General features: G+C 29.9%; 2 protein-coding genes across 5 annotated transcripts in view; both read right to left on the reverse strand.

The window, feature by feature from the left end:
• The window catches only part of LOC113786567 (uncharacterized), a 26927-nt gene that overhangs the window by 10133 nt on the left and 1226 nt on the right, over positions 1 to 15568 (reverse strand). Inside the window, exons 4-5 of one of the 4 annotated variants that reach the window (XR_003472811.2) lie at positions 14806 to 14834; positions 14494 to 14707 (exon numbers count right to left, since the gene is read on the reverse strand). The exons of 1 other annotated variant lie outside the window; for it this stretch is intronic. The gene's annotated coding sequence lies outside the window, so the exon portion shown is untranslated. Of the gene's footprint in view, positions 1 to 14493; positions 14835 to 15568 lie in introns of those variants that run through there. 2 more of the 4 variants (XR_003472810.2, XR_012162978.1) reach the window with 2 other exon arrangements.
• LOC101515444 (inorganic phosphate transporter 1-4-like) lies at positions 2951 to 6709 on the reverse strand. The gene is made up of 3 exons (XM_004502090.4): positions 6569 to 6709; positions 4431 to 5198; positions 2951 to 4156 (listed from the first exon to the last, which is right to left on the reverse strand). Exons 2-3 carry the CDS (start codon positions 5150 to 5152, stop codon positions 3253 to 3255), a joined length of 1626 nt encoding a protein of 541 aa, XP_004502147.1. The 5' UTR covers positions 5153 to 5198; positions 6569 to 6709; the 3' UTR covers positions 2951 to 3252.

Raw genomic sequence — 15568 nt, forward strand, 5'->3', positions numbered from 1 at the left:
ATATATATATATATATATATATATATATATATATATATATATATATATATATATATATATTTTCTCCATATTTATTTTTAGAGATAACTCTTATTTTATTTATTTGACATATGACATTCTCAATTGTTTGAAGTTAAAAGAGTTTTTAAAGGGATAGATGAAACATTTCTTTTCATTTGTAAGGGATAGTTGTGATCAATTATTTTTAAGTTGGTACAAATTTTTGAATCATATAGTTCGGGTATTCAATTAATTATGGATTGTTTGATTAAAGTTATATATGTGATTATGTATTATGCTTGGACGAAAATTTAAATATTTTTATGACGAAGAAAAAGAAAAATAGACTGCATTTTAAATATATAGTATTCCGAGATAATGTCCTAAGAAACGAGATATTACTCTTTATATTCAATATATTTTTTCTAAATAAGTTATATTCGTCATATTTGATTTGATTTGATTTTAATTTATTAAATAAAATATTCTAATATATTTATGAAGCTGATATTATTAAATAATAGGTTAAAACATCTCTTATAAAAAATAAAATCTCATGTAAGACTATGAATACTGTGAATATTTTGTCTCGTCCCGTGGACTTAAGCAATGATATTCGATTTCCCCTTGTCTTTTTGTGTTTCATTAAAAAGATTGGAGCGTAACATTTTTGATTTAGTTAACTCTAATGTTTTGACACCACTCAGTGTTGGTCGTAGAAATGCTCTTAAAATTTGTCATATTTATTTTGCAAATGATATTGTCTTAATTGTCAAAGCCTCTATGGAGCAAGCTCATCTTGTGCGTGAGACCTTACAAGAATTTTGCTTGACGTTTAGGCAAAAAACCTAAATAAATCCAAAGTATTTTTTTTCTACGAATATTATCGATAAAAAGACAATTAAGATTAGTGCTGCTTTGGAGATCGAAGCTACAAATGATCTTGGAAATTACTTGGGGGTCTATCTTCTTCATTAGAGGATATCAAAAGACACATACTCTTTTATTCTAAAGCGTATGGGAACGAAACTTACTGGTTGAAAAACTAATAATTTATCTTTTGCAGGTCGGATCACTCTTGCACAATCATCTCTCTCATGCATCCCGGGATACACGATGCATACCTCGTTGATCTCGGCTCTCGTATATTACCAAGTCGAAAAGATATGTCAAAATGTTATTTGGGGAAGCATTGAGGACCATCGCAAATGTCATATGGTATCTTGGGACAAAGTGTGCTCTCCAAAGAAAGGAGGTGGACTTGGATCAAGCCAAATATGGTTATGGTGTTCAAGTCGCATGCCTAAGATAATTCCTCGCAACAATGCATCTCATATTTGGCGAGCTATCGCTCAAGCTTGGTTGAAGGTGGAATGCAATATAGTTTGGATGGTGTGTAATGGTCAAGATACAAGGTTTTAGAAAGAAAATTGGATCGTTGGTTGTGGCCCATCCAAGATCAGTGGCATGGCCAGATCCTGATAAGGCAAGTTGAGTACCCAATATCTTTTTATGCAAATAATAACATTTGGCGCATGGATGTGCTCGAGCGTCTCCTTTTGGATGATATTTGTACAAAGATTGAAGCTACTAGACCCCACATTCAGAATAAAGAAGCGGACTTCCCAATTGGATTACTACTTTTGGCGACCAATTCTCTCTTAAGTCGGCCTATGACATCTTAACTAACAAAGATGAAGATAATGAGAATAAACATGATTCTATGTTCCTTAAAGAAAAAATCTTGATTTAATATGGAGCAGATGAGACGATACTTGACCTCGTTGCAATTCTATTCTTGAAGCCATAATGCATATGTTTCCTTACTAAATTTTCTATGGTATTTGATAGCATTATGGATATTGATTTTAAAGGGCTAAGCCCCTCTTCTTTAGTTAATAAACTAGCTATTTTTACGACAAAAAAATTACAATCCGAATCCCATAACTTTTTATTTTATGAATCAACAGATAAGAAACTCATCCCTTATTTTTTCCTAACCTTGAGATAAGAGCACTATAATACACAAAAGTAAAATAAATAAATAAAAACGCACCCGGAAAAAGAGGGTAAAGTTGGAAATAATCATATGTCTTCCATATAATTGATTTAGCTAGACGCTCATGCTAAAGATAGTAGCTTCAATTATAATTAATTTCAAGAAAGAAAAAAAATCATGTTTTAAACTGTGTGCCAAACATCCTCCAATGAAATCACATTTGTAGGGGTGAAACACACTTTGATTGCACTTGAACGCAAAACTAAACAGGGACAAAAATATATTATTTAAAAGTCAAAACACCTTCAATGATACTTCACAATTTGTCCTTAAATATAGGATTGCTAACTACATTTAGAAAATTAAACAATTAATAGTAATATTAAATTAATTAATAATTAATATTCTTTGTAAAAAAGTTATAATTGAAAATAGAGAAGAACTACGCTCTTAACTCACATGCGACTTGAACACCAAAAATGATGAGCACTACAACTCTCTTTGAAAAAAAGTTGTTTGAGAATTTAAATATACCCAAAAAGGATGAGTTGGGGATCCTTCATCAAATAATTTAAAAGCAACTAGAGAGAGTTAAATTCACAAATGATCTCGCGAAAACCATAATTCAAAATTTTATTGTTTACTATTACTATAAATAGATTTGTCAAAAGAAAAAAAAAAGATATGTAAATAGATATAAAATAATGAAGAATATTATTCGTAAAGAAACCGTTAATATAATTGAAAATTTAAAGAGAACCTAAAGAAAAGACAATAAAATTGTCAATAAAATCAATTGGTATTAATCAGTTAAAAACAAGTAAATTAAAGTCTTCACAATTATATTAATATAATAGTGTAAATAGAAAGATAAAAAAAATTAGCTAGAACATAAAAAAAAGGCAGAGGAATCCTGAGTACTTTTTTAGATTGAACTGAAGGCAAGTTGAATAACAAACTTAAATCTCATGAGAGGAATCTTTGATATGATAAACCATACAAAACTAAATATTTTTTTGGGTGAAAAACCATACTATATCTTATATTGCTAGCACATTTGCACACTATAAGGATATGACCTGCTGTGTAATTTTTGTAATACTCTACACTTTGATAATGATTGAATTCACATTAACCATGCTTAATGAGGTGAGATTCTTAGAAGAAAATAAAATCATTGGTAATAGTAATAGTAATACTGAACACACTTGAATTACCGACATATCGAGATTGATTCCTACTTATGAAAAACATTACACTGGAACAGTCCTATTAGAAGAGGCATGTGGATCAACAACAGCAACATCATCACCAGATTCTTCTTCATTCTCTCCACTCATCTCTTCCAATGATTTTCCTTTAGCTTCAGGCACAAGAAAAGTGAAAAATATGCCAAGACAGTTAACAACAGCAAGCAAAATAAGAGTGTTTTTCATTCCAATACCAGCAGGGTACCCTGCATCTCTCTTTTTCGGATCCTTACTTTGTGAAGCATACAAAAATCCAAAAGCACCTATAATTGCTCCAGCTTTTCCTGCTGCAGAAGATATCCCATGACATGTTGATCTCAACCTAGCCGGAAATATCTCAGCAGGCACAACAAAAGTAGTTGAATTCGGGCCAAAATTCGCGAAGAAAAAAGTGAAAGCATACATAACCAAAAACCCAATTCTGTTTTCTTTCTTAGTCCAATGATGATAAGGAAGGGCAAGTGCAAACATGAACACTGTCATGAAGAAGAATCCCATGACTTGAATGAAGAACCGACCGATAACATCGATAAACGCCACAGTGAACCAATAACCAGGAACAGTTCCACAAAGTGCTATTAGTGTTGTTGCTCTAGCAACTTTGAAAACTTCATGAATTGCATTCATATCAGCAGCAGGTGGTAACCAACCAATACTACTATAAATATCCTTTTGAAAAAGATTTGAACTATAATAAGCAATGTCAAGTAAAAACCAAGTTGAAGTTGTTCCAAGTAAATGAAGTCCATGTCTTTTAACAAACTCTTTACTAAACAAACCAAAGCTGTTCTGTTCTCTCACAACTATGTTGTCAAGTTTCTGTTGTTCAGCTTCAATCTCAACTTGTAAAACCGTTGACATGTCTTGTGCTGCTTGTTTTGCATTCTTAGCAACAAGTGCAGTGTACCTTGAAAGATTTAACAGAATGTTCATAGTCATAGATACAAAATTAAAGTATATTTTTGTTAACTGTCTAATAAGACAACGATTAAATAAATAAAAGACCTCTCCTCATTAGACAGAACGACCCAACTCATCACGGTTCATTCATAAACAAAATCCAACACATATGATTCATGCTTAATAATAATTAATTTTATTAATAATTCCTAATAATTGATTATGTCAATCTAAAATTGATATAAGATAGAAAGACATGGTTAAAAGTATATATGTTATACCTTGCAGTCTCAGGCATTTTCATACGCCAATAGTAAGTTAAAGCAGCAGGAACAGCCCCAAACATGAGAATGATACGCCAAACATAATCAGCTTGAGGCACAAGTGAAGCTTCAGGATTAAGTTTATATGGTGGAGCTTTATAAGCATGATCAAAAGCAGTTGAAACTAACAAAGAAACAATTCCACCAGCCAAAATACCAAAACCTTGCATAGCGAAAACAGAAGCTATAAAAGCACCACGTGTCTTTTTATTAGCATATTCAGACATAATTGTAGCAGAAAGAGGGTAATCACCACCAATACCAAAACCAAGCCAGAATCTAAAGAAACAAAGAGTTGAAATAGTTCCTTTGGCAGAGTGACCGAAAGATAGACCTGAAGCGAGAGAAGAGAATACCATGAGTGCTAGTGTTAGTCCGTACACTTTTTTTCTTCCCATTTTGTCCCCGAGCCAACCAAAGAAAAGTTGACCTGCTAGTGTTCCACAAAGTGCAACACCGTTAACTGCTGCTGATACATTTGGAGGTAAAGTTCCTGGTTTTGGTGAACCTTTATGTGTGTAGTAAATTCTTCCCAGTAATTTTGTCACGTTTGGTATGCAGAAAAGGTCATATGCATCTGTGAAGAATCCCATACCAGCTATTATAATGGCTGTGAAATGGTACCATTGTGTCTTGGCTGAATCAAGAGCACTCAGAACTCCTAGTTGCTCACGAGCCATTGCTAGATTTCAATGTTAATTCTTCCTTTCCTTATACTCTGCTTCTCTGACGAATCAATGCAACTTGTTATATATGAATATGTAATATTTTCTTATTTTATTTCGACAATTACTAGTACTACTTTTTTGTGGTCTCTACTCTATTTAGGAAAAAGAAAAAAACATAGGGATCATAAATAAATTAGTTGATTGTAGATCAAATTTGAGGTTCAACTTACCAACAGATATATAATATTTTAATTAATATTTATTTATTTATTTTTCAATTAAAGTGATGAGAAAAAAGTATGAAACATTTATTTGAAATAGCATCGTATAAAATACTAGTAAAAATTTATTGAATAAACTTATTGTAGATTGAAAAACTCTTTTGATTTTAAGCAAATTTTTTATTTATTGATAATTGCAAAAATGATCATTTTTTTTTATTATTTTAGAAAATAATTTGGTCTCTAAAACGAAGGATACATATTTAAAATTTAAAGTTGCTTCCCTTTTTTTAATATATGAATATTTAAAAATAAATTGGTAAAGGAAAAAGAAAGTGGCGTATATTTTGTTATTAGAACCAAAAGTCAAAACAAGAGACCAACACGTTGTTTGAAACAAAGGGAAAAACTTAATTATTGAAATTGAATATATGGTGCCATGGTGGTATGTGATAAATTTTCAAAGGGAGTAGTTTTCAAACGAAGTGTCAAGGAAAATGCAATGAGATAGTGACAGGGACCATTGAAAAGGGAAGATGCTCGTTTTCTTATGGTCAAAATATTTCTTTTTCTGTTTTTGGTACAAATTATCAATATTTCTTCTGCCTTAGCTTTACCGATATTCACGATGGTGATGCATGTCCCTCGTATGTGTCAGAAGATTAATACTACTTTATGTACAAAACTTTGGAATCAGTTTCTTTTCATCCCTGCTCTAGTGTTTTTCATTAAATATATATGGATAATTCATTATTTTGTATTTTTTTTAAATTATATTAAATAATATCACTTAAAAAATTAAGATTTAAATTTAGGAAGATACACCGATACAATTTTTCATTAAATTTTTTCAAATTTCTGAATAATTTATCAACCATAAAATTTAAAATATAAATTCAAATTCCAGTATGTGTGAGTAAAATGTCTAGCCATCTCTCCAAGTTGCAACAACTTTGTATATTATTTGTATAAATATACACAATTTTAAAGATTTGTTTAAATATATCAATTTTCATACATTGATAACGTTAAACTTTAAGTCATTGACAAATTATAATTGTTTATATATGTGATTTTAAAAATAATTATAATTAAAGTTAAATATTTTCAATTATCTAATAATTATAAATAAATAAATCAAATATACAAATTAAATCATTCCTAGAAGGTTGATACACAAAAAGTGTTAAAACTTGAAAGAACTAACCTGTTTCAATTTATGAAGTCATAAGCAAGAAGTTGAGACACATAATCGTAGCGTATGTTGTGATTGAAGATAAATTATTGAGATTGATCAGGTATTTATATCAACTAAAATTAGTCACCAGACTCATGAATTCTATTCTACTACGGCTACACCAGCATATACCATGATTCCTTCAATATTTTAACTTTAAATTAGTTAAAAAGTCAAACGATTAGGCAATTACTAATTACAGAATTATGTTATACTTTTTTATATATGTTTCCACTTTCCACGTTATGCCATATTCCATTCTTCATAATGTGAAACAAATAGTTTATTTTGAGCTATAGTGTTAATAATTGGAGTAGACTTGGACTTTTGTGTTAATCATTGTAATATTCCCGCCTGCAATCGCACACTTTTGTTTCCATGTTATGTTTTTTTAAAAGGTGGGTGTGATTAGTACATTCGTAACATTAGTATTAGTGTATTTTTATATAAAAATAAAATAATGTTAAAATAAAAATATCAATGATCAAATTCAACCTGAGTTGAAAATTTCTCATCTATATTTTAAGATCAACACTAATAATTAAAAAAGTCAAAATCACATTAATAATGTACATTAATATCTCAGAATCAAATAAAAAATTGTCAAAACTAAACTTGCATAGTATATTACATTAGATAGCTTTGTTAAGTGTACTATTATATTTGTTATCAAATTCATTAACTCCTTATTAGTTATTACAGGAAGAAAAAATATATATATATAGTGATATTAATTTGGTTTAAATATATTTACTGTCCATGAAATTTCTTCAAAAACACAAATATTTTTATGGTTTTGGTTGAATTCAAATCCTTCATTAAATTCGAAGCAAATATTTTTTCCTTCATGTGCATATGATAACTTCTTTGTTGTTTAAATCTTTTATGTTTAAATAATATTTTATAGTATCTTTTTAATAATTGAGCGGACCAATCCAACAAGACCTAGAATGAATTTTAATATGACGTCTAAAACGAATTTTTTAAATTTTAATTTGATATAATTAAATTAATATAATTGATATCATGTAATATTTTTTTTCAATTAGTTTAATATTGTTGAGATAATATTTAATTTAGAAAATACTTATATATTTTAATTTTAAAAATATTAAAATATAAGGCTTTTTATTAATTAATTTTTTTTGAAGCCTTTAATTAAATATATTTTTTATAAAAATTTAAAGCGATAGCTATACTGGCGTTACACTCGAGCTGACCCTATAATTGAGCAACACTCAAAATATTTTTATCAATTATAAAAATATATAAAACATTAAAAATTACTTTCAAACGTGGCTTTAATTGCAATTGTTCTAATACAACAGTGAAATAATAATCATCACTGTGCTCTACGGGAAAGTAATGATCCTTCTCATTTTTAAATTTAAAATTTATATGCTCCTGTATAAGTAGTAATTAAACGACATCACCAAATATATAAAAGAGACAAACAAAAAAAGTCAATATATGAAGCAGAAATACAGCTTGCTTCTGGTGAAGGCTTACGGTATTTTATATGAATTTGACGATTTTGGGTTGACTAATATACATTTATATTAACCTTAAACTGAAAATTTTGATAAATAAAAGATGACAAAGAAAGTTAATTAATATAAAAAAAGGACAGATAGCAATCAAGTCCGTTTGAGCACTTGTTTGATTTGTTTAATCTTTATTACATCTCCCACCAAAAAACATCACATTTTAATGCACAGGAGGGCCTTAGCCCAAAAAGATACTAAGTACTAAATATTTTAGATATATATGAACACCATCTTATCAAAAAAAATTTACCCTATATCCCCTAATTATACCTATATACCGACATAATGAAGGACAAATTTATTTGCCTTGTTTAAATAATAAAACTCTAAAAAATTTACCATTTCACTTTTCAATATTTTCGAAAAAAAAGGTAAGTTTTTTTTCAAATCTTTTAAAAAACTTGTTTTCAAGATTTTCAGTACACAAAATACACTCCGGAATTTTTTTCCTTCAAGTTTTTCGATACAGAAGCTACTTCTGGAAATCTTTTTTCAACTTTTTTTGTAGTATCGAGAAAAAAAAAAGTAAGTTTTTTTTCCAAATCTTCCAGAAAACTTGTTTTCAAGATTTCCAGTACACAAAATACACTCTGGAATTTTTTTTCCTCAAGTTTTTCGATACATAAGCTACTTCTGGAAATCTTTTTTCAACTATTCCAATCCAGAAGCCTCTTTTGGAAATATTTTTCCAACTTTTCTAGTAATATCAAAAAACTTAATTTAACTTCTTCGAAAACCATATACATACCGAAAAACATGGTTTAACATTTTCAGTAGTTACTGGAAAACTTGAATCTCAAGTTCTCCGAAAATTATATTATTATTATTATTTTAATATTTTTTTAAAATTTAATTAATTATGATTTTATAACGAATTGTGATTTATTTCTTTTTATTTTTCAATTTTTCAGTGGACATACGAGGAAGAGACGACAAAATCATATGAATTACATGTGACGCTAATACTTCTCCGTCATCCACGATGAATCCTCCAAAGATGATTCGACCAACAACTTCAAGGAGAACAAGACAAATGATAATTGAAGACGATGATGAGGGAGAGCATGATCATTGATTTATTCCAGATGTTACTATCTATCAACAGGAGGAGCCTCTTATAGTGCATGAGGAGGTACATGGGCAGGTGGAGATACATGAGCAGGAAGAAGCTGCCCCTGCTCATGAGGGAGAGCATATGAAGGTGGGACATGATGGAGCTCAGGGACCTGGTGAACTCATACGGTATCCTGGAGGATCATATGATTTGTTGGTCCTTACACGACATCGTCATCATGTTTCAGCTAGATTGTGGTTTGGTCAAGCATATTATATTAATTATTATTTATAGTGCATTAAAAATATTTAAGTTAATTATAATTTTTGTTCTATATTTAATTTTAATGTCATATATTTTCTTTGTATACATGAGCGACAATTGCTGAAAATTGTTGCGCATGAAAATAAATTCAACAATTTACCCTGTCGCTACTCCCGTGATCTATAGAGAACTGGATGAATTTGTCAGGATTGAACTCATTACAAATGGGTAGTTTAAAGATGATTGACAACAACCTAATTTTTGCATTTGTGGAAATATGGCATTCTGAGACATCGTCATTTCACATGCCATTTGGCAAAATGACGATTATTTTGGATGACGTTGTCAATCTTTTGGGATTGCCTATTAGGGGTTAGTTCTACAGTCCACCCGATTTAGATAGAGTAATAACATATAATCTTGTCATGACTTTATTAGGGGTGACTGCATAAGAGATCTAGGATGAGACAAAAAAGACTAGAGGTGCCGACTACATACTTGATTGGTTGAAAGAGGTCTTTAGAAGGCAATGCGCAACAGACAGATTTAACTGTGCAGATAGGGTGTATCTATTGAATTTAGTAAGGAGTACTATTTTCACTTATAAGAGTCATACTCTAGTTGAAGGAAAATATTTTCCTATATTCAGACATTTAGACGATACAAATAAATACATACGTGGTATTGCTGCACTCGTAATGTTTTATGACTACCTCTCAGATGTCTACTGTTATGACACCAAACAGCTAGGTGGATATATGTCGCTGCTTCAAGTATTAAATATTTATTTTTAATTATTAAATATTATGTTAATTATTTTCAATTATTAGTTTTTATGTATATCATTTATTTATTTTTATGTTTAATTATTTGTATGTCGTTTATTTATTTATTTGCATGTTTAATTTTTTAATTATTATTTATTGTTAATTATTATTTATTGTTAATTATTAATTTTTTGATTATCATTAATATATTTATTTTTATTTGCAACAATGTTGAATTTACAAATATTTTCCAAATATTTGTAATAAAGGAAACTAGGGTGCTGACGTGGAATGTTTTGCCCGAATGAATAGATGGTGCTACAAACAAGACAAACATAAGCTCATTGAGTACATACGTATGATTGACGCACTGACAGATGTGGATGTCATATGGAGACCATGGGAGAATCATAGGGATGTCATTTCCTTTCATGATATCATGCTATACACTGGTCACCTCTAATTATGCAGCACAATAGTGAAATGTCTGCCAGAGAGGTGTTTGAGACAATTTGGATATATCCGACATATTCCATCACCGCCACCTCTAGATCTTGCTAGATTATTTGATGTAGATGTGAAATGGTTGGAAAATGTGACCTCTGTCACCGAGATATTTCCAAGATTCGTCTAGCTACATATCTATCTGAGTGTCAGAAGGGATATTTGGAGTGGTTCTATCGGGTTTCTCATCCACTGCTAGTGCGACCAGATGGTGTACCCCAGGTCCCACATTATAGTTTCTCGACCACCATTGCAGATGCTTCTAGTTCACAGTCGCCACTTATCTTACAGTAGATCGATGATCTTATACAGTAGGGGTTGAATGAACATTAAGCTAATCTGGATAATGAATTGTATATTCATTTTTATAAAGTTTTGTATTTATGACGTAGTCACACTAGTTAGTAGTAACCTTTATAAATATTGTGCTTGTGAACATTTATTTTAAACACTTTATGTTAGTTTGTTTTCATATCAATCTATTTTTAGTGTTATCGTTATATCGCTTACTTTATATTGTTTGTGATAAAATATAAGGAAAATAAAATAAATAAATTACAAGATTAAATCAAGCAACAGTAAACAAAAATTAATTAATAACAAGTGATCTTGCAATAGTTTTAAAGTATTAAGCCAACAATTTATGCTACCAAATATATTATTGGGTTGAGTCGTGGACTAGGTCACTCTCTTTAAGATAATTCACGGTACTGCCCAAATTGTGCAAGGCAGACATTCAACCACGAAGTCTCTCGGATAAAACAACCTAGATTCATTGTACCGGAGTTCCACTGCAATGTAGAAAACCGTTTTAGAATTACATCTTCAATATGGCGGTTAAAGTCACTCTCAATATGACGATTAAAACCACTCTCAATATGACGATTAAAGTCATTTGCAATATGGTACTACGACCACACATAACTACGACATAACAACCGCTCTAAAAAACAAATGGACTACGACATAACAACCGCTCTAAAAAACAAATGGACTACGACATAACAACCGCTCTAAAAACCGAAGGGACTACAACATAACAACCGCTCTAAAAACAAAGGGACTATGACATAACAACCGCTCTAAAAACCGTAGAGATTACGACATAATAACCGCTCTAAAAACTGAAGGGACTACGACATAACAACCTCTCTAAAACCGAAGGGACAAAAAGAAAGGAGAGAAGTGACTCGAAAATTAGGCGAGCATAATATAAGAGGGAGAAAAGAGAAAGTTGGAAAAAGCATCCAACTTTGGTATACTTTTCACAATAGTTTGAAGCTCATTATATAGTGATGGAAGCAAACTCGCATATATTTCCTAACCAATGTAGGACTTTAGTGTATATAGATTTGAAACTACTCAAAATATTAGAGTTTTCTAATGTGGGACCTCAAAAAGATTTATTTCCAATGTGGGACTTGAATTTTAAAAACAAGTTTCTTTCCACTTAAATTTACAAAAAAAATATTTCTTTTCTATGTAGGACTTCAACAAATTTATAAATTCACACGATAACATACTTATGTTCCAACAACTTCATATAATGACATTGCATTTATGGGTTCTATATGTGTATTTTGTGTAACATGTGGCACGTGACCTAATAAATATTCTCAATGTTGTAGACGCTCTGTATATGTTATTGTCCAAGAAGTTGTTTTATCGGTGCGATATTGCATCTAATCTGGTGCAAAGTCTGGCATTGAAAATCAATTTTTTTTATCTTTAACTGCAAAATAAGATCATTTGATTATTTTAAAAATTCATTTAATTATTTTAAAAAAATTAATACAGAAGAAAATAAGATAATTTTATCGGAACCCAATGATTTTCATCAACAAAACCAATACATATCATACGATCATTTTTTGTCGATCTTGAATGTGAACCCCTCATAAGAAAGAAAGTCATTGAAAATATCTAATAAAATGTGACGAGAATAATATTATATGATGCTGCTATCATGTAACCCATATCAGGTATGAACATCTATTTATCTATGGATTGAAGACCTAAGCTGAATATCTTCAACGAATCTCTTACTTCTCTAATGCGTCTTGGGAACAATCTAACATATGGAGTTATATGAGAAACAATCTCATGGTCCAAACTATTGGGGACCAAAGACCAAGACTCCTCACCGTGTCCAAGCAGTAATGCGAAAACCACAATTTTCATTCGCTACCACATCAAATATGTCATCAATGTATGGCTGAATAACATCAGAAAATTGTCTCCAGAACAAATGCTTTGAAGATTGAGAGGATTGTTTATTTGATTAAGAGGTTTATCTCTTCTTTGATGACTGAGATTGTTGAGAACCAGGATCTTCACAATATGTTGCATTAACATACTCAAAGTAAGAAGGGTCATGCCCAACATTCACAGTATGTTGAGAATTTCAGCATTAACACTCGCCCAATACATAAAATAAATAAATATTAGCTACACACAACTAACTTCCTTTCTCATTGTATAAAGAATATCGTCCTTGATATTTTTGAGCTTTCATCTTATTGCTAATCTTAAAAAGACAAAAAACGATGTCTTCTTCTTTCTCTTAAAATTTTAAATTAATTTTTATTAATGGGTTGGATTGTAAATTTATAATTTTCTCTCCTCTTTGTTTCAATGTCTATCTTATTCATATGTATGATTTAGAATTGGTCTTTTATATATATATAATTATTCTTGCATAGTTCACAAGAATGCTTCAGTGACACGAAATTTAATTAATAGCATTGATCAACTACTAAACATGACGAAAATCAAACGATAGAAATTCAGAAAATGAGTTTGTGATATTTTGTTTAAAATGAAATTAACAAATTTATTCTTTATTTTAAACTGTTTTAGATAAGTGAAGATTTTTTTTATTTTCAAATAAAAAAAAATGTGTTTAGATGATTAATATATACTTTCTATTGTTAGATATGTATTTGAATGATAAAATTTAATTATGTCTCTACCTATAGGATGGCCTATATTCTGGTTCTATAGATGCAACATAAAAAAATTGAATTAGTCTATTTTAATACATGGATCTATGCCGCTTTACTTTTATGTTCGTTAAAAAAATAATGTAACGACAAAATAAACAAGTTATCTTGTTTAAATTCATAGCTACGACAAAATGTTGACGATACAATGCAAGACACAACCATCATTTTAAAGTGTAACACTGACTTTATTATTTATTTTGATTTTTTTAATTGAGGGTCTCTTTAATGTGACTTGAAATGGATCTAAATAATTTAATCACGTTCAATGTAAATTTTATGATAAACTAAAAAGTTAGAAAATTTTGAGAAATTGTGATGAAACTAAGAATTTTTAAAATATAGTAGAATAAAAAAAATTATTTTTTAAATTAATATATAGAACTTAATTGATTGTCACAAAAATTCATTTTTTTTACTTAGTTATATAAAATGTAAATTAAATTAGTGCAAAAAAAATCTGACAATAGTTATTTTTTAAAATTGAATTTAACAATATTTTTTGGATATTCAAATTGACCTTTTACTCCCAAATAAACTAAAAATAATTTTATTTTAAATTTAAACAACTAAATTAATTGCAACAAACTCGTAGTCCATTTATATATTAAGTTTGTCTTAATAGTTTTTATTGTTTACAAAGCTCTCGATATAGTTATTTTAGAGACTAAAAATGACAAAACAAGATAAATGGATTTACCAATTAAGTGGTAGGTTTTTATTTTTCTATTTTTTTTATTAATCTTTGACAAATAAATTTATTTTAAGTAATTAAATATATATATTATTGTGCTAATTTGGTACAAAAAAGATTAAAAATATACTTGCTAATTTACTATATTGTTTTCATAAAATTGATATGTTTCCCTCTTGAATAGAACCGTGATGAACCATTGCTTTCACCTTGACATGTCTAACACAACCAAAACCAGTTTCATAACATGTGGATGCAATGCAATGGACATGATTTCCTGCAAAAGAAACAAAGAATCAGACTCGTCGAAGGTGGATCTGGAACTTGCATAACCTGTCTTGTGAGTTGGGACTCGTTGAAGGAAGAGCTAGTAACCTCTGTTATGTATGTAGTTAGCCATGTACCTAGGTATTGAGTGCAATTAGATTCATATACATAAGTAGCCATGTACCTAGGTATTATAACATTCATGCACTTAAGTAATAGTAATATCATTAATTTTCTTGTAAATGCAAATTTTATTTATCATAAAGAGTATATGGATAGAGAAAATGATGAATGCAAATAGCTCAAGGATCTCATTTTCCTCAATCAAAATCCCCTAAATTGTTCTCCTCCAGTTGGCATCAAAGTGGGTTTGATCTCACTCCAACTTTTCTTATTGCACACTATTGTCACAATAAGTCTTGGTTGTCTCAGCAGTTTGTACTCATTTAGTTTTTCCAAACAAATGATTTGGGGAGTTACAAATATGTTATTGGAAGTGAAGTTGCTCATTTAAAGAATGGGATTATCATTTCACAAAGGAATTATGCATTAGACATAGTTAAAGAAACGGGTATGTGGCTGTAGATCAATTGATAGCCCCATAGATCTAAACCAAAAATTGCTAACAAGAGAGAAGAGAGCCTTATTCTGACACAAGAGATTGGTTGAAACTTCTGTCTCTATTTGCATTTCCTAATTCAATCTCACCCTTGACATGCTCTTGAGGAACAGCCACATCCCTGCTTGCGACAAACTGTGACTCATCTTGATGGTCATAGATGGTGATTTCAAAATGGATATGACACTAGAAGAAATGGTGTGAAGAACATAGGATGGAGAGTTTTGTCGAAGCTTTGTGTGGGTTAGAATG

Source organism: Cicer arietinum, chromosome 5, assembly GCF_000331145.2.
Source record: "Cicer arietinum cultivar CDC Frontier isolate Library 1 chromosome 5, Cicar.CDCFrontier_v2.0, whole genome shotgun sequence".
NCBI classification, from domain to species: domain Eukaryota; kingdom Viridiplantae; phylum Streptophyta; class Magnoliopsida; order Fabales; family Fabaceae; genus Cicer; species Cicer arietinum.

Coding starts and splice junctions, on each gene's coding strand:
- LOC101515444 (XM_004502090.4), bottom strand. CDS start 5,152: ATGGCTCGTGAGCAACTAGGAGTTCTGAGTGCTCTTGATTCAGCCAAG. Junction 4,157..4,430: donor AAAATGCCTGAGACTGCAAG/GTATAACATATA, acceptor AAATCTTTCAAG/GTACACTGCACTTGTTGCTA.